This window comes from Esox lucius, chromosome 3 (assembly GCF_011004845.1).
Source record: "Esox lucius isolate fEsoLuc1 chromosome 3, fEsoLuc1.pri, whole genome shotgun sequence".
Classification (NCBI taxonomy): domain Eukaryota; kingdom Metazoa; phylum Chordata; class Actinopteri; order Esociformes; family Esocidae; genus Esox; species Esox lucius.
Genome location: NC_047571.1, coordinates 13372675 through 13391860, shown reverse-complemented (window position 1 = coordinate 13391860; position 19186 = coordinate 13372675). Strand labels below are relative to the sequence as shown.

The window sequence follows — 19186 nt, the reverse complement described above, 5'->3', positions numbered from 1 at the left end:
CTTCACTTGAAGAGCCTCCCTTATGGATGTTAACACAGGAAGTACAAAAAAAGCATGTCATGATAACCATTGGCTTTAACATGGGATTCAACTAATTAACAAGATAACAGCTGGTTTATTGAAAACACTTTACTGTCAACAGTGCACTTTCTCTGAGAAGAAAGTAAAATGAGAATGTATACAAGTGTTTTGAAATGTAGAACACAAAAACAGAATAACATCATCATGAGAAATTATACCACAAACTGTATCAAAATAGCCTTGTAGAACAACCCTAATCTCATAAGGTTATATCAGGAAGGTTCTACATAGTTAACCAGGTCACAGTATTCAGATTTATGACACAGAAAGCATACTGATAGAAAACACTTTCATTTTCATTCAGCAGGAGGGTGACTAAAACTAATAGTAGAAGAAAAATGCACAAAACTAATAAAATACAAAAAAACATCTTTATGAACAGGTCAATAAATACTTGTATACCCGTAGAAGCGATGCAAATAAATGGCTATCAAGCTAGGTTGAAATGGCAAATAAATTATTTGTAGTGTAACAGATATTTATCTTAATGTTGTAGCTAGTCAAAATGAATCCTTGAGTGGAAGTATGGAGTTGCTTTATTGTGAAAGACTTCTGATGCAGAATCTGGTGTTCCAAGTGTTCCTCTTGAGCATACCGTGAATCATTCAAGATCACTTAACAATGGCTACCTTTCACTCTGTATTTTGTTTAATGCATGAGATACAACAAAGAGGTAGTTTAAGTAAGGCAGTGCAATTCATGTGGTGAGTTTCTATACCTCAGCACTGGTACAAAGTGAAATGAAAATAACTGACCTATTGTCAATTTGGTATGTGTAATTGGGTACTAAAATCCTGAATCAGCAATACTTATTACTCGTGACCATTAGTCTCTGACCTGATGGTGTCAAACAACGTTGTTTGGCTAGATACTAATCTGCTTAATTTTGTTGTACCCTCTCCTCTCTTTTGTTGTTTTAAATCTAATTGGACCATCTCACATGAAACAAAAGCTTAACCCTAGAGATATTCAGTACCACTCCAAGGGTTTACTCACTTTTCAGACAGACCTTCATTTCCCAGGTATCAGTATCAATCTTTCTGACTCAAACTTTAAAAAGCCCTGTTAAAATGTCCCGATTTCCAGTTGAGAACTAGAAGTTGGGTCCTTTGTTGTAGCGTTCCTCTCTGAGGACGGCCTGGTAGCAGGAGGAGGGAACGCAAAAGCCGTTGGCCCCAGGAGGGCCACGCTTTCCTGGTATACCAGGGATCCCTGACTTCCCTGGTTCACCGGGTGGTCCTGTGACACCTTGTCCATCACTGCCTCTGGGCCCCTGGAGACCTGCAGATAAAGATGATAAAAACACAACTGTTGGGATGAAGCGGCTGTGTGGCCAAAACAACTCATCCAAAGGAACGAAAACCTACATTGTCAGTCAGTAGTGTTTTGGTCAGTAGTTCATTCAGTTGTACATGACTGGAACGAATCATCACCATCTCCCCTCCTAAATTTGAGAGGTTCAGTTTGCAATTGTGTCCGTCCCCACAACTCCCCAGAATGTTTGGGAAAGTTGAATATTCAGATTCCTCTGCACCACATCCCGTCAAGATGTTCTGCTTTTCTTACACCTGCTAGCCGAACAAGGATGTACACGCCGGCACACATGAGTAGAGCGCATTCCCCAGGGCCGACAACCACGACTGAGTCAGCAGGTGCCCGAGCAACCACAGGCATTGCTGTAGTGTGACAAGACACTGGCAAACCTGTCTAACGCGACCTGGCCAATAACCGCCCTGCAAAGCGGAGGTCGCTGCATCACTCTGTGGGCACAGACGGCAGGGTCCTTACCTTCTGGGCCAGGAGGTCCAGACATCCCAGTTTCACCATCTCCTTTGGAACCTTTCGGTCCCATGGGTCCAATATCTCCTGCAAATGACCACACATATATGGGTCAGTAAGCTCATTTAACCACCCGCCAATATTACAGAAAATACCAAGACATTGACAATCTAATCGTATGAACCTGGCTTACTGTTACCTTTGAGTCCCTGGGGCCCAATCCGGCCTGGCTGTCCAGGGTAGCCCCGTATGCCGGGCAGTCCAGGGTACCCTGGGGTTCCGTTGGGGCCATTGGGGCCGGGAAGGCCAGGCTCACCGGGTGGCCCCTTCACAGTCTCACACTGCCCACATTGACTTTTTGATGCAGTCATCTGTAGAAGCTGAGGAAGCTGACCTGGAAATTAGCATCTCTGGTCAGGTTGGTTTGTGACAACTTATTTGTGAGATCGGTAATGGCTGGAGTGTGACTTTAGCTCAGGGGGCAAACTACGGCCTATAGGTTGGAGCACAATAAATCCATCCCTCAGTAGGTTGTGGGGGGGTAGTTGATTCTACTCCAAAGTAGAACAAAAGTACAATATTTGGCCAAAAGTAAATGGACAACTCCTACTAATAATTGTTTCAGCCACACGCATTGCTCATAGGTCCATAAAATCCAGTACATAGCCATGAAATCTTCAAAGACAAACACTGGTAGTACAATGGGTTGTACAGAAGAGCACAGCGATTTTAAACAGGGCACTGTCATAGGATGCCACCTTTGCCACAGGATGCCAAGTAAGTTTGAGACATTTCTGCCCTACTAGATCTGCCCCGGCTAACTTTAAGTGCTATAACTGTTAAGTGGAAGCGCCTAGGAGCAACAACAGCCCGTCCACGAAGTGGCGGATCACGTAGACTCAATGCTAAGTAGTGTGTAAAAATCGCATATCTTCTGTTGAATCACTCATCACAGAGTCCCCAACTGCCTCTGGAAGCAACATCAGCAAAGGAAATGTGCGTCGGGAGCATCACAAAATGGGTTTCCATGGCTGGGCTGCTGTACGCAAGCATGACATCAACATGCACGATGCCAAGCGTTGGCTGGGGTGGTAAAAAGCATGACTCCACTGGACTCAGGAAGACTGAGAACAGGAAGACTTGTTCTCAAGTAGATTAGGTCTGAATTAGAAATACAGTAACCGACTAACTTTTACACTATGTTTTTAGGTTCAATGTTTCATTTAATAATGCGTCTAACAAAGAATAGTTTACCTTAAAAAGTGGGACAGTAAATGAATCACAAACTTAAAAAGTAAACATAGGGTCGTCTTTTAAAAATGTTTGTGGAAGTTTGGGATTTATCAAGAGACAGGGTTGTTTGACCACATTGGCACTTTAACAACCTCAATGACAGCTATCGTTATGTTATTTTGTAATCTCTAAGAGTCGTCTAAAATAGAAACATCCTCTGGGTACAACACAGAGATTAGGAAACCATGTACGTTGCAAGATCTTTTTTTTCTTTTTAAATGCAGAAATGAAAGTAGCATATGTTCTACAGATGTTTCCAGGATTAATTTCAGTGTGCGCAGACCTGTCACCACGAAAGAGCTGCACTATTTCGAAATGACCTCGACACCTTAACTCAGAGAAAAGAAAATCTATCATTCTAGAGTCTATTATTTAGTGATATTATAACAGACACAATCTTTAAGAATCCAAACAACACATAATGGTCACGAGTAAACCGAAACGTTGCAAACATACTCCGAATCACTGCAGCACAAAGCTTCATCAGGTGTTCATCAGACGGCGGCTTCCCCTGAAAGACAAAACAATCAGGTCAGTTTGCTGGCAGTTAGGAGCTGGTAATGACACTGACAACACTTTGTGGAAAATGGTTTGAACTCAAGTCTAGAGGAGCAGAGGTGGTCCACTTACAGGTTTCCCTGGGTATCCCGGCTCTCCGGATTGCCCCGGTAGTCCATCCTGTCCAGGAGAGCCACGAGGCCCAGTAGCTCCCATCAGACCAACCTCTCCTTTCCTCCCCTCAGCTCCTCTGGTTCCAGTATCCCCTGGTACACCTTTCTGGTAGGAGACAACATCACAGCCTTTTCAGTTGTGTTATTCATTTTCTTGTGGAATGTCATGTGCAAATGTTGAACTCTGCTTATGCAGTGTCTGCACAGATTGGTGTATTTCACTTTTGCTTTGAATGAATGTGGACCCTGCGTGAGATTGTATAAACCTCAAATGTGTGTGTTCTTGTCAGAGACTGAGACGAGGAGGTTCTCATCAACCACTGAAGCTGGTTATGAGGAACTAATCTGTCACCACAACATTTCTTGAGAAGTGTATTATGGTTGGTAGTGTTAGACCTCCTACACAGTAGACCCAGGTTTCTGTATTTCTCAGGCACACAAACAAAAATGACAACTGATAATGAAACATACCTCTCCTTTGCTTCCTTTGAGCCCAGCTTCACCCTACAGAGAGGCAGTCGTTTGTAAACAAGGTGGATAAACATGAAATCTGAGGCTAGACAAAAAGGCAGTGTGATCATCCATATCCATTATTGGCACTGAATGCCCCTCACAGAGTCCAGAGGTGAAAGGTTACATACGTTTGTCCCGGGGGTCCCAGACACGCCTTCATTTCCCTTCTCACCCTTGGGAGGCAAAAGGAGAAGGGGAGAGTTGAGAAACACCATGCACTGCTGTTGCTCAAAATACCCAGTAAGTAATGGGGCCATCGAAAATGAACCAGAGCCAGATTTCAGTGTGCTGTGTTGTACCTGGATTCCTCTGGGACCAGGTTCTCCTGTCTCCCCCTTCAAACAATAACAGACTTGTTATTTAGAGTAAGTCAACTGTATTTTTGTTTTGTCTGGCGCAGTACAGTTGAAGGGTGACGGTATAATTTGTGATTCTTTACCTTTTGACCATTGAATCCCGGCAGGCCTCTGTCACCTGGCAAGCCTTGAATCCCTGGTTCACCCTCCACCCCCTGGATAACCAACCAGAAACATTTCAACATGTTCATTATCATGAAGAAGACAGCAGGCCTTTAACAAGTCCTGTACTGTGTACTGCAACAACTTATGTACCTACAATTTCTTACATTCAATCTCCTCTGAAAAGGAAGCCACAAACCCATAACAGAGCTTCCTTTTCTTGTCCTGCAATTTGTCTTTCACTCTCAAGGGAGACTTCTACCAGTTAGTACTGAAAGGTGCAAGGCCAAACCCACAACAACCGTTAAACATGGGGTTATCAAAATCCTAAGGGAAAATACATCTCTGCTCAAAGTACTTTGCCTTAGGGGGTTCTGTATGGAATAGACCTATAGCCCCAAGTACTAACATATCATACAGAACCTTAACCTATCTCCAAACAACTGAAAATGACCCACTTTTAGTCCAGGCATCCCGGGATATCCTTCTAATCCTCTTGCTCCTTGGGCCCCCTATGAATACACGGAAATAAAATGCCCCAAAATATATCTTTAAAAAAAGACACCCAGAACCAGAACACACAATTACCAATTACCGTACATGAAAGACATAACATACATCAACACACAAAACATGTAAGTACATACACAACATACTCACACACAGTTCACACTCACAGTTCATATGTACTTCACTGATTACCTTAAGTCCGTCACGTCCAGACGCTCCGGGTGGACCAATCGGACCCTGGGTGCCCTGATTGTGCAGGAAGATTCAACATAAAAAATAAAAAAAATGATGTTTTGATCACACCATGTAGCCAAAACAAAGTTAGATCAAAGTTGTTGTGCAGAGCTATTTCAGGAAGGACGGAGGGGAAGGCCCCATTACACCCCCTCAAGTTTAATCATCTGGTTCGATCTAATGCTGCACTTTACTCATTTGAAAACAACGTGTGTGTTTGTGGGTTTTCTATTCCTGTTTGCTGAGGCAACTCTTTCAATCTTGTGTGCCTTGACTGCACTACCAGTGCGGACATCCTTTTCTTCCAAAGTGCTTGGAACTGTCAACTGGCTGTCCACAAGGTAGAATGCATCTCGGTCTACGGTCCACTTCTGGCCCTGACCGAGACATGGTGGTGACATTTAGGTGGAATGGACAAAACGAGTGTCGTTACTGATGTGACCAATTTGACGGGTAGTGGTGAGATCAGATTTTTTTTATGTCGTTATCAGTGACGAGATAAAGGTGCTGAAAACCATCCATTGTCACGTCACTCCCACTGTGCTGTCAGTAAAGACCCGGGGGTGGGAGTGGGGGTCGAGTCTGTTGACACGATTGGATTCTCAAGAAAAGCTGTCCCACACACAAACAATGCTGATGCTGGCTTTCACTCTAGCCCCAGATGTTTTTTGGTCAGGCCTGAGTGTTTAGCAAGCTGACATGTACCCATTTTTCAAAAACATGTGAAACTGTATCCGCAGTGACTACATAGCCACCTAGAACCACTTCCTAGTGCTGTTGTCTTTTGTGAACTTTTGCTCGCAGTTGATTTATTCTTTCCCCTTCTAGCACTGACATTGTTACTCAAGATGTAACCTACGTACCACTACTGGGTTGAATGTTCGTCCCACCTAACTAAGTTAAAAAGATAGATGCATTAACTAAATTGCTGTGTATGTGAGTCTGCTCAATGACCACAATTAAACAGGAGCATGTAGGATGATGGAAATATTTAGATAACAATTGCAATGTGGTAATCTCAGAATAAATCTGTACTATAAAAGCATAGCAATTTCTTTGAAAGAATATGTTCAGACCAACCAGAAATGCATTACCTTGACTTACTAGGGGAGGGCAGCAAAGTGAATATTTCTGGTTCAGCAATGATACCATACATGTCTCTGCAATGTCTACAACCTCACTTAGTGGAGGATCTTACAAACCATAGCAGAGACACTTTAGGGAGCAGCACATAAATTATTCTATTTTAAAAAACAAGGATGCTGTAGTTGAGATCCAATCAGTCTCATACCTGAGGTCCTTTTGGTCCAGTCAACCCTTCTGGTCCTGTTGGGCCTCTTTCCCCCTGTTAAAAACAAGATCAGATCAATCCAAAGGAATTTTACACGGGTCCCAACAAGGTTTTACAATTATTATTTCCTTTTGTAGATTCTTGTCGCCTGATTAGTGATTCGTGGTGCAGCAGGCAAGACCAGCAACATCATTGTGTCACAGTGGACGGAGTCAACCAGGTAACATGTGGCCTCATCGATAGCAACATAGCTGATACCTTGTGATGTTGTCAAAAATGATGAACGTTTATAATTACCTGAGGTCCTGCAGGTCCAGTCTGCCCAGGAAAGCCTCGTATTCCCTATAAAAGAAGAACATATATACATCAATAAAGCATAGTTCTATGGGGCTATTTCAGCACACCTGAGAGGCTCCTACTACCCTTGAAATATGCAAGACATCGGAAAGAGATTTGATGAGGATGTGAAAATGAACTAGGAGGCTTTGTGTCAAGATATAGAGGGTTAGGGTTAGACCATTTAACTATAATGAGACCAAAATACATTTCACTATAAAGTACCACTCATCATGGCTGAAACCATTCCTACAGTGAACGATGGAGGTGGGAGCATCATGCTATGGAGATTATCTACAGTGGCAGAGACTCTGAGACTGGCCCGAGGGTATCTTGGCTTGGGGGAAGGACAAACCAAACAAAATACTGAGAGGACATTCAGAAAACCTGATGCAATATGCATAGGACCTAAGACTGGGGAGAAGATTCATATTTCAACACGACCTGAAACCCACAGCCAAGACAACACGAGTGACTTCAGGACATGTCAATGTCCATGAGTGGCCCAGCCAAAGCCTGGACTTGAACCCCGTTCAAACATCTGTGGGGAGACCCAGAGAGCACAGTTCACCAACGCTCCCCAACCAATCTGACAGAGCTTGAGAGGATCTACAAGGAAGAATGAAACTGCGAATATCCAGTTGTGCAAAGCTGATAAAGACATAACCAAGAAGCCTCAAGGCTGTGATCGCAGCCAAAGATGCTTCTATAAAGCACTAAGGGTCAGAATATTTATGTACATCAGATTTCAATTTAGTTTTTTTCAATAAATTGGCACAAATTTCTTAAAAACATGTTTTGCTTTGCCATTATGGGGTACTGTGTGTGAATTTATTGCCAAAATAAATGTATCTAATCTATTAGGAATTAAGTCTATAATACAATAAAATGAGTTGAAAGTGAAATGGTCTGAAGACTTTCCGGCACAATATCTCTAAAGTCCTGTTTTCATATTTTGTCAGCAGGTAGTGATCAGAACGTTCACCTAGTTTAGACAGCCATTCACAGATTAGCTACGGAACTAATAACATGTATAGCCATAATTAGAATTAAAGTTAGCTGAGGGCAATGTAATTGTTAGTTTCACTCATCATTGCACACCGCAATCTTTCAGACTTATTTTTTGTTTGATTTTATTCCCCCGTAAATAGAAACATTCTAATTATTGCCAAAGTGGCATAGAAGGATGGAGGGCACCTCAGGAAATTGGCCACCAAACACATTCCACTTTCTGTAACTCTAGCTCCTTTCATCAGTAACAAGCTCCTAAAACACAAGGCTTGAGTTGGCATTAGAGCAAGACCGACTAGACAGATAAATCACTTTACATTTCAGTCTGTCTCCACCTGGTGGACTTTCAGTGGTCTCTCTGAAGAGCTTGAAATTAGGCTTTGATTAGGCTCTAGGGCTAGGAGTGCTTCTGCACCAATCATAGCATATTAATTTAAGTGATTATCAGGCATAGTGATGGTGGGTTTTATGAAAGATCTACGGGAAAAGCAATTATGGTTGTCAGGGATCATTGCTAAAGCTTCTTTAGCAGGAATACTGAAGTTAGTAGTTACAGTACATATGGATTACACACAGATGCTAGGAGGTCTCATCCGCAATTATTTTTAGTGAAAGGTTTAACCCAAAGAGACATTCCAGCCAGATGGGGGGGTTATTGGTGGTCGCTCAGCCAGCTGCTTACACTTCTGGCCTGGGGCCACATTACCACACATAAAACAAGTTATATTTTCCTCAAGGTCTTCACGCTCCCATTTAGGAAAAGGAGAAAGTGTGGTTTTGTTAACAGGGAGAATGATAACAAGATGATATAATAAGCATAGAAAAATAGACTGGCCAAGCTGGTAGATGTTCTTACGTTTAATCATGTAAATAGTTGGTCATTACAGAAAGCGTCGACACCGGAGCAAACACTGTGGTTTGGTGAAAGCCACATTAAACCAAAAACACATGACCATTTGGAATTAGAAGTCCTTAATGTACTTTGGGTGGCTTTATACTATTTGGGGATATAGTACACTATAGGCTGTGTGGAAAATCACTTGCTAAAAACATGGGGATTAGAAGGGAGCAGATTGTACAATGATGACGAAAAAAAGACTGACATAGAAATACTGCCCAGCTCAGCAGATTTATACATTTTCAAGGAAGATATTTTGAAATAATGTTTCATTTTAACAATGACAACTTACCGGAACTCCAATATTTCCATCTGGACCAGGAAACCCAACTTCTCCTTTCTCACCCTAAAACATATGACATTTGGGACATACACACCGGTGAAACATTAAAGGAAACATAACGAATGCTGATGCTTCCACACAAATGTACTTAATGATACAATTTGACTATTTACATCCTATCATGCTCTGTGGCATGTATAAAAATACTGAGCAGGCCCAGAAGAACTGGATTTTGGATCAAAATGGAATGAGGAAAATATCTAAGTGTTAGACAGTGCTCTCCACCACCATCAAAACACCAAATCGAAGCTGTTCTGTTGGCACCTTACAGAGACACTTCATTTTAATTTTTCCTTTAATTTGATACCTGTCTGTAAATGAGTGTGATACACAAAGTTGTTTGTTTTTAATTGCAAGCTACAGAAAGCGTACACAATATCCATCAACTTAGTTTGGTCACGTGTCAAACCCGTGAGGTAAAACTGTTGCGGACCCTCTTCAGAGCATGCACACTTCAAGAAGCGAATGCGTAGGATGCAGTGGTAGCAGACAGTTCAATGTCCCTCAAACGCTCAGCTACTGGGTAAGATGTGAATGGATGATATTAACCAAATAGACCATTAACTGCTCCAGTCCTGACAGGTTGATTTTTAACAATAAGGAAGCTGAACATTGTGTGTCTTGACATAGGGATTCCTGCTTTTGACGTGCTTAGCCTTCTTGCAGATCTAACATGCTGCACAGCCTATTATTAGCAAAATACATTCTCTGTACACAAAATACAAGGAAAAACCATACTAGCTGTAAAGATTGACTTGACAAGTGTCGATTATTGATTAAGCATGAATAATTACTAACCACCCCAGTGTGAAAACAAGATCTCGAGTCAAATCTATTGAATTGTCTTCACTTGTAGCCATGCCAACTCCACTGAATGTATTATATCTCATAGATGTATGTTAAATTACTCCTGCTAGTAAGATAAAAAGAAGAAAATTACATAGGACCCTAAAATGCCATAATGAGTACTGTTAACAATATCAGAACATCACTCATGTGACTTACCAAATGACAAGACATTTGTTTCAGTTATTTTTGAACCCCCTCATTTAGAAGGGTGTTGAATGTTGAACCGGGTTTTTCTCTTGAGTGCTTTAATATAGCATTGATAACTGTCCAGGATGTTCATGATCTGTAATCTGCTGTGTTTTAGTTGTGAAACCTTCAATATACTGTATGTTGATTAAAAAACGTCACTCAAGTCAGATATCATCATCAACTTAACCCAGAATTAACTACCTTTAATTCATGTTATTTAAAGGCATGGATTGCCATTTCAGTCATATTCTTTATAATTTTTTCTTGTCAATATAAGGAATGTGTTCATTTTAAATGTAATGTTAAATGAAAGTCTGAAATATGCTGAAAATGCTCCATTTGTATCAATCACTGCAGGGTCATGACTTCAGCATATTGAGCCTAAATTACTTCAAGATACTTCAATGATGTTTGATTTCTTCAATGATTTATAGCAACATTTTGACTGAGACACCTTACAAGATTAATAGCATAATACTCCTCTTTGCATATTATTGCCTTTAAGACCTACATTAAATGACATTTTTCATTACATGTGCAGGGAACATTGTTTCTTCATGTAAAGTTAATTAAAAATCATATTAAAAATGTGTTTCATACAGGACCTCACACCAAGCTGTTTTTGTGAATAACAACAGGAATAATTGTAACTTAAAACTCTGAAATTATTTCCACACAACCATTTTCCTCAACCAGGATAGCAATTACCCAAAACGTTATGGGATTTCACCTCAATTTCATTCAAGTTTTACAGGGAATTTTATGCACCAGTCCCAAAACATTCCTGAGCATTTTGATCCAAGCCTAGTACTGATAGCCTTTTTCCCCCCGTGCTGTCAAGGCACAAACCTCTCTAAGATCTGAAGCCTGGTGTGGCCGCTTTTACAGCCGCTGTACTCTGTGAGCTTCAGGCCCGCGTGATTAGAGAGTATAGCAGCCAAGCTCACTGGAGCGCCAATGGAGCACTGTGAAAACCCGATCCGCCAAGCAGGCTTTCATTTGGGTCACCACATCAAACCTCACCCATCAGTCGGTTAGCTAATCATGCATTGCATCAAGACCAGCTGGCGAAGGCCTGGACCGGGGGCAGGGGATCTGGACTGAAAATGCTGGGGTTTGGTCTCAAAATTATTTGGGGACCTTATTCCAAATAGAAGGGATGGTTGGGAAAATATTTGGAAAAAATAGATGTTCGGGACATATTTTGTAGATGAGCTGAGGAACTCTAGATTTAAATTGCAGTCTATTTTTCTACCTCAAAAATTCTACGTTCAATAAGTATGAACAAGAGTATGACTTGTAGCTTTCAAATGCTTTGACGGAGTTATTGTATGCAGTACACTCAAAAGCTAAATATTGTGATCTGTATTCAGGTAATCTCGTCTGCAGGCTTTTGTGCACACCGTATTGGCGGAGGTGTTTGGGAACAATATTAGTGTACAGGAGATTGCAGTGAAATCGTTCGTGGCACCCCTTTTGTTTGAGGTTTCACTTTCAATTTTCAGGGTTACAATGCGCAAATGTCACATCCGTCATAAACTATTCCCATATCCAATTATCAGGCAAGAACAAACATCTTGCTGAGCCAAGGCATTTATCAACGCTCATTTACGGATAGTTTGATAAGCCGGTAAATGTTAGGGTGCCACTAATTGTCACCACTCCAAACAGGAGGGAGATGGTCCGCATGGGGGTAAACAGATGCTGGGGTGAATGAAGAGCTCTGGAAATAGACTGAAGGAATAGAAGCCACGCATCGCTCTGCAGAATTTGCTTATGTGCTTATGGAACAACATATTCATGCTTGGCAGAAAACCAGGTTACAGATACTAACTACTGGAGAAAAGAGCCTTGGTGTTTCTGGATCTCACAGAACAAATCGTCACACCAAAAATGAAGTTCCCTCAGAAAAAACACTACTCATTTACAAGTCTAAGGCTAGTTTACAGTAGGAATGTTTTGTATGAATGTAGCAGGCTGACAGCCAGCCTTACAATCATAATCCAAAGCATCAGTTTAACTTCAAATTACATCAGATTTAAGTGTTTGGTTAAAAATCAGTATCCATGAATGGAGTAATGAAATTATCTCCATCCATTCAAATGAAAATTTAAAATTGAAGAAATATACAATTTTAACCGTCTTCTTTCAAAACAAGGCAAATAACAAATAACAAGAAAAACAGACTTTTGTCAATATTTACAAGTTAAATAACCATTCCCTCCACACTGCACCCACCACCACAGGTTCCTTAATATAGAATTATGAGTGAACCCCTTCCATTTCAAACCTATAGAACAACAAGATCTAAAAGTTGGATGAAAAACTAACCACAAATGTGCCTTCTGAAAACCCCACCAAAATCCACAGATAGTGTGTCCTTCTTGGAACATCTGTGAGAACGTCACAGATTTTTTTTTCTTGCCTTACAACATGCACACTGTACGTTCAATGTGAGTCCTTTGCTTGTCACACAGCCAACACCGATACAGAGCATGCTATTCCTTGTCTTGTCTAAGAAAATGCATGGAACTCACCTTCATTCCAGCAGGTCCCAATATGCAGTCCTTGCCTGCTGGTCCAGTTTCCCCCTGCTCAAAAAAAACAACATTTCAGCAGCAAATGCTGTAGTTATAACTGAGTAAAGTAAAGTCAGGTAAACAGATACTGTTATCATTGCTTGTTATTATTTTCCAGAATTGAAAGACCTCTTCTTAAAGCTATTAGGATGTTATTTTAGGTCAGACAATTCTATTACTGTTACTTGTATGCTCCTGGGAAGAAGAAAAAAGAAACTGTGCTGGTTTTCCCAATATGGGAACACCTTTTCTCGTGTTAGGTAGAACCATTTGCAGTCCATTGAAGCTAGAACCCTATATGTAATGTATGTGTTGGAATAAGTAATAAGAACCCTCTATATATGGTTCAACCTAGACCCCACTTCGAAGGTTTTTTTCCTAGAACCATTTTATTTCTGATGGTTCTTATTGAAAACCCCCTATGAACAGTTTTACCAGCCTTATTAGCTTTTACATTTTTATTATTCATGACTACATATAGATTACATATATATACTGTATATAAATATCATAAGACGTGGTTATACCAATACATAGTGCTCCTGTTTTAAAGGCCAACCCAGGCCTGCAAGTCACATTATACTGGTATACCCAGTGTAATGAGTAATTCCTACTGGAGTCCAACCAGAGTAATGATACCCAACAAGCCTCCATTCAGGGTGACTGACAGTGTAGGAGAGATTGTATACTGAGACTATCCCAATCACCTGAAGTTCAAACAACCATCTTAGCAAAGGTGTAAGAAATCCAAGTACTAGCAGTTTGTTTCAGGTAATTGTCTTTGTCTATCATAGAATAAAACAACCAATGTATGTACATACAAAAAATCTGATTTATACAAACATTTCTGAAAATGCTGGGAAATTGTATGTGGTTATATGAAGAACCCTGGTTGCCTTCCAAATAATAATGAAATATCTCTTCCAAAAATTGTTCTAAGAATTTTGAAGGTTGTAGCTGTTTTTGTTACATAGATTCCTTGTCTCCTTTGTTAACATTTTCATAACCCTTTTTGTGTCTAAAAGTGTAGGTGTGCACATACTTACCTTTGGTCCAGGTTCCCCTGGGAGTCCCTGAGCTCCGGCTTCCCCCTTACTTCCCTGTGAATGTTAAGGTTTTAGGGCACATTGTTTACAAACAATTGATTAACTACTGATTAACCTAAAACAAATTATGTAATACAATTTCTTACCTTTTCTATAGGAACTCCTGTGACCTCCAGTTCAAGTTGCCTCCCTGGTCCCTACAAATGAGACACTCTTTGCACTCAAAGTTGACTGTAAATCTTTACATTACAATTAAAATTTGAACACCATTACATGATATTAGAGAGTTGACTACACCTTTCAGACATGTTTACAAGGACAAACATTCAATTAGAACACCAACGTCGGACGACTGTACCAGCCATGTCTGCACTGTATTCATTTGACGGTCCGTGTGTGTGAATTAATACTGATTAAAAGACAGTGACCTACCATAGATCCAGGAGGCCCTGGTTGACCATCAAGGCCTGGAGCTCCTGTATGGCCCTGCAAGCAGAATGGATCAGCTCAATCTCAAAGTCATAGAACTACCAGCACAAGATGATGAAAACACACTGAAAATGTACTTTTGACTGAAAAGACACTGAAAATAAAATGTCCTCTATGGTTTTGGTCAGCGAGATGACCCTAGAGGATTTCCCGGTCAGCATCGTCGGCCCTAAACAGAAGCTGACAGCTTTTAAAGAAATGCTATAGTGAACCTGAAAACCAGATGCTGAGACCCCACTCAGGTGGAGGTCTTGGACACACCTCAGGACTGCCAGGCTTGAAAAACTCATAGCTGTCCCTATCCAAAGTCCTCCTGGTTGTGTGGCAGATCAAGATGATCCCTGACAAAACCAGCTGCCACTCCGCTGACCATTCCTCCCCCATGGATTGTCCCTGTCCTTGTCCATGTGGTCATGCTTCTGACCAGGATTATGTTTTATAAACTCTGGACACCGCCCACATGCATTTATTAATTACTACAGTTTGTTCTCTTAAAAATGTTCATCCGGCACAGACAGAAGAGGACTGGCCACCCCTCAGAGCCTGGTTCTGCTCTAGGTTTCTTCCTAAATGTTGTGCATCAACACTTGTTCCTTGCTCCTTGGGGTTTCAGGCTGTGTGTTTTGTAAAATAACTTTGTGAAAACCGATGATGTAAAAAGGGCTTCATAAAATAAATTTGATTGATTGATGTCATAGCAGCATGACACACACAGAAATGTGTGATGTGAAAATAACTTGTTACAGTATACTGTGAACATTTCACATAATGCTTACTTGGTCCCCTTTGAGTCCTGCTTGGCCTTTTTGCCCTGGTATGCCTGCGTCGCCCTACATTGAATAATAAAACCAATATTTTAAACAGTGACAACAACTATAATCAACCAAATGCTGAAACTGTAGTGACATACTTTCACTCACTTTGTTCCCCTCCTTCCCTGGTTCTCCTGGTGTTCCACGTTCACCTGGCTTCCCCTGAACAACAATTGAATTATTTGTCAAAAACAAAGTAAAATCTGCAAAGTTTTATCATGCAATTCATGCAGGACTTGATTCCCAGAACTCACAGGTTTACCATCAGGGCCAGGAGGCCCCTCCCTTCCTTTCTCACCACGGAAGCCCTAGAGGGTCAAACAGATCGACCATGAAGTTGTACTCTGTGTGTGTGTATATATATCTCAATCTGATAAAGGAGTTAGCATTTTGAGTTTGAGGATATATTTTTTTCACAGTAAATCTGCAGGCCCATCTGTATATGTTGAAATTATGAATAACTGAATTATCACCATAGGCCCGGGAAGTCCAGGAGGCCCAGGTTTCCCCTGGGGACAGTTACAGCTCTCTACTGCTGCAGGTTGTCTGTTCAGGAGACACTGGTGGCAGAGAACAGTTGAAACATAACAGGAACAACCCAACAAGTGTACAAGCTTAGTGTAATAATTACAGTGCAATGTAAAGACCCAGCAGAACATGGACCACCAGAAAGCACACTCACCCTGTCATCCGCCTGCGTAGAAATAAACAGAGAGATAATTATCATCTTCTTATCATTATATCTTTGGCTCCAAGCCTTAAACCACAATCTTCAGTGGCATATGTAGTTACAGTATGAAAACACCCACCACAGAACTGATTTCACACGCCATCTCTTTGTCACTTTGCTCAGGGTCGCAATAAAGCCTTAGTTTCTGTATCTCAATCTAAAGATGGATGAGAAGCCAAATACAGCCATGTCACCATCTCATTATGGTCCACAAAAGAACAATTGCGGTAAATATAGAAGTTCTCTTAAAATACAAGCAGTTCATTCTTTGACCATCTATTGTGGCATTTCTGAACATTTTCAATCAACCATTGTTACTCACAGGGACTGTTGCTTCCATCTTGAACTTCTTGGCAACCTGTGTCTTTCCTTGGATGTAGATGGGAACAACCGGTTCTAGTAGTTGTTCTTCTATCTGCATGTTGTCCAGGTAACAGACGATACGCCGAGGCTTCACCAGCAGCTTCACTTGGTGCCACCGGGAGTCAAACAGTCTCTATACAAAAGGTGATCAAAAATGCAACTACCATTTCAAAATAGAGCAAGTTTGTCTCCAGAAATGTATTACGTCATCAGTTTATATGGTTTCAGGTCCATCAAAACATGATTTTCACACATCCCACAAAATGTGTTGCTATTCTGTAAGAGCAGGGGAGTGAAAAAAAATATTTTTGCTTTGTGCATTTCTACAGACCTTGATGCCTCTGTCGTTGAATATGACAGACTGATCTTCCTTGTTGATTGTGCTTGTTGTACTGGTAAATGTGACAGACTTGCCCAGTCCATTGAGTGTCACAGCAAATTGTTTCCGCCCGTCCAAGGAGAGCACTCTGATCAGATCAAACTTCACATGGTTGGTTGGGCTCTTCAGGCGCACAGTAGCCACAAACACGAAAGAGGGAGGGAGACCGTCTGGAAAGATGTCTCTGGATAAACAGAGCAATGACTTGATTCTCTGTTTGTAATCACAGGTGGGCTGAAATGGGGTAAGAGTGTGTTTGTTCGTGTTTATATGAGCCTAGCCTTCACTACATGAATGTTCACAATGGTGTTAGAACAAGGACAATGCCCTTTCCAAAAATGCATTCCCCAGACATTAATTGTGCTTGTGTTAACTGTTCCGCTACCTGGTGTTGTCTGTCAGGTCCAGTTGTGGGCTTAGCAAGTATGCTGTCTCTGACATTAGAGAGCCTTGGACTTTCTTTGACTTAATGTCAATCTGCATTCTAGACAGCAGTTCAAATCCTTTTACATTGGCTGTGCCTGGGATCTGCAAAGGGCACACAGATTCTAGAGGGAAAGAGAAGAGGGAAGGACAGACACAGACATAGAGAGACAAATATAGCTTTGACCACAGCTATTTCTTCTTGACACACGCCTCAGCGTTATGGAAAAGTCCCAAAATAAGGTCTGAAGAACCCCTGGATCCCAGACTCACCCTGACACAGCTTCTGCTGCATGGCGTCCTGGATGTTAGATATGGAACTGTAGCCCTCAGCGTAGAGGACGTATGTTGACGGGGGCTCGTTGGCCATGGACACCAGCTCTGAGTTGAGGATCTCATTGCCCACGCCGACAGCGAATAGGATGATATTTTGGGCCTTGGCCTCCACAGCGGCGTCCACCACGTCGTCCTGACTACGGCCGTCCGTTAGCACCACCGCGATGCGATTTCTCGCAGGGTGCGTGCGTGTGGAGGACGGAAAGACGTGCTGCGTGGCAAACTTGATGGCCCTGCCCGTCTGTGTGTTGCCCCCTAGGTAGCTGATGGCGTTGATGGCTCCGACCAACTCCGGGCTGCTCAGGTGCTTGCCCAGTGGGATCTCCAAACGGGGCGTGTCGCTGTACTGGACCACGCCCACCTGGGTGTGACGGGAGCTCACTTGGAAACCACTGGTGATGTTGACCAGCCATCTTTTGGCCAGATTGAAGTCTGGGGTGCCCACGCTTGAGGAACCATCCATGATGTAAACTAGGTCGTTTGATGCTGTGCTACAGTCTGAAATCAAGTGACAAAAGAAATGCCTTCAGCATGTGAATCATGGGGAGACATCAATACTAGTCTGGAAAATTCTCCAAAGTCTTAAATTCTCTCAAGTCTGATACACAAATCCACTATTGACAATGTCTGCAAAGACATGACAGTAGGGACATTAAATTCCTGTGTAGTATGAGCTAAAAATGCTGATCATTAGTTGCAATGCATGAACATTTATAAAATGTAGTTACCTTTTTGAGGGTCAACATTTATTAGATTGTTTCCCCTCAGATTTGGAAGGAACATCCATGTTAATATGGATCCCAGCATCCATGTCTTCATCATTAATCAGTAGTACTGCAAAGTCCTTGAGTTTAAATGATTAGGGATACATTTTCATGTGTCAAATGCATTCAAAATGTGAAAGGCAAACATACACACTTTAGTAAAGTTATAGTAAGCCAAAAAAATAAAAATAACAGTCTGTAAGTCAATAAATACAGAACATGCAAGTCACATCTGTAATAACCTATGTCAAATTTATTTTAGGCAAGAATTCCCTTACCTTTGGTTGTCAGCTACCAATATGCCACTCATCAATGTAAATTGCAAACTGTTGTGCAGTAAGTCACAGTAAAACTTCTACTCTAACAGGCTACTCCCTGTTGTAGGAGATGACAGGCTTTAATGTAACTAGCAGACATGAATAGATGTTCCTGGAAGCCTTTTTATACACACAAACCTGTGACGTAGTCCTGAGACTTCTCAATGAGGGCCTAGTGGCTTTGGGTTGGGATGTGGATTATAGGGGAGTGGTTACACCCAGCCTCTGAAGGCTGCCTGCCTGTTCTGCCTGCCTGTCCTGTCTGCCTGTTCTGCCTACCTGCCTGCAGCCATCTGTCAGATGTAGAGTCAAATCTGCTGACATTGTTCACTGTCTCATATATCTTGGCATATGATTACTTATTTGGTTCAATTTCTTGGAACTATAGTCTGATACCAAATGCTCATGCTACTGAATTGGAAGCTCCCTATAATTTACATTTTGATTTGCAAGCCTGTGCTCCCTGCACAACCTACTGCTGGAGTACTTAAA

The 19186-nt window shown here is 41.6% G+C and overlaps 1 protein-coding gene across 1 annotated transcript; it reads right to left on the bottom strand.

Moving 5' to 3' along the window:
* Window positions 1-290: 290 nt before the first annotated feature.
* si:ch211-106n13.3 (vWFA and Collagen domain-containing protein) lies at window positions 291-18400 on the bottom strand. The gene is made up of 29 exons (XM_034291600.1): window positions 18342-18400; window positions 17551-18111; window positions 17240-17402; window positions 16807-17038; window positions 16435-16608; window positions 16192-16269; window positions 16065-16076; window positions 15856-15942; window positions 15637-15690; window positions 15491-15544; window positions 15347-15400; window positions 14514-14567; window positions 14228-14278; window positions 14082-14135; window positions 12994-13047; window positions 9368-9421; window positions 7128-7172; window positions 6831-6884; window positions 5498-5551; window positions 5254-5307; window positions 4777-4848; window positions 4637-4672; window positions 4466-4510; window positions 4296-4328; window positions 3784-3930; window positions 3610-3664; window positions 2060-2254; window positions 1870-1947; window positions 291-1362 (listed from the first exon to the last, which is right to left on the bottom strand). The coding sequence occupies exons 1-29, from the start codon at window positions 18394-18396 to the stop codon at window positions 1175-1177; spliced, it is 2847 nt and encodes a 948-aa protein (XP_034147491.1). The 5' UTR covers window positions 18397-18400; the 3' UTR covers window positions 291-1174.
* Between the last annotated feature and the right edge of the window lie 786 nt (window positions 18401-19186).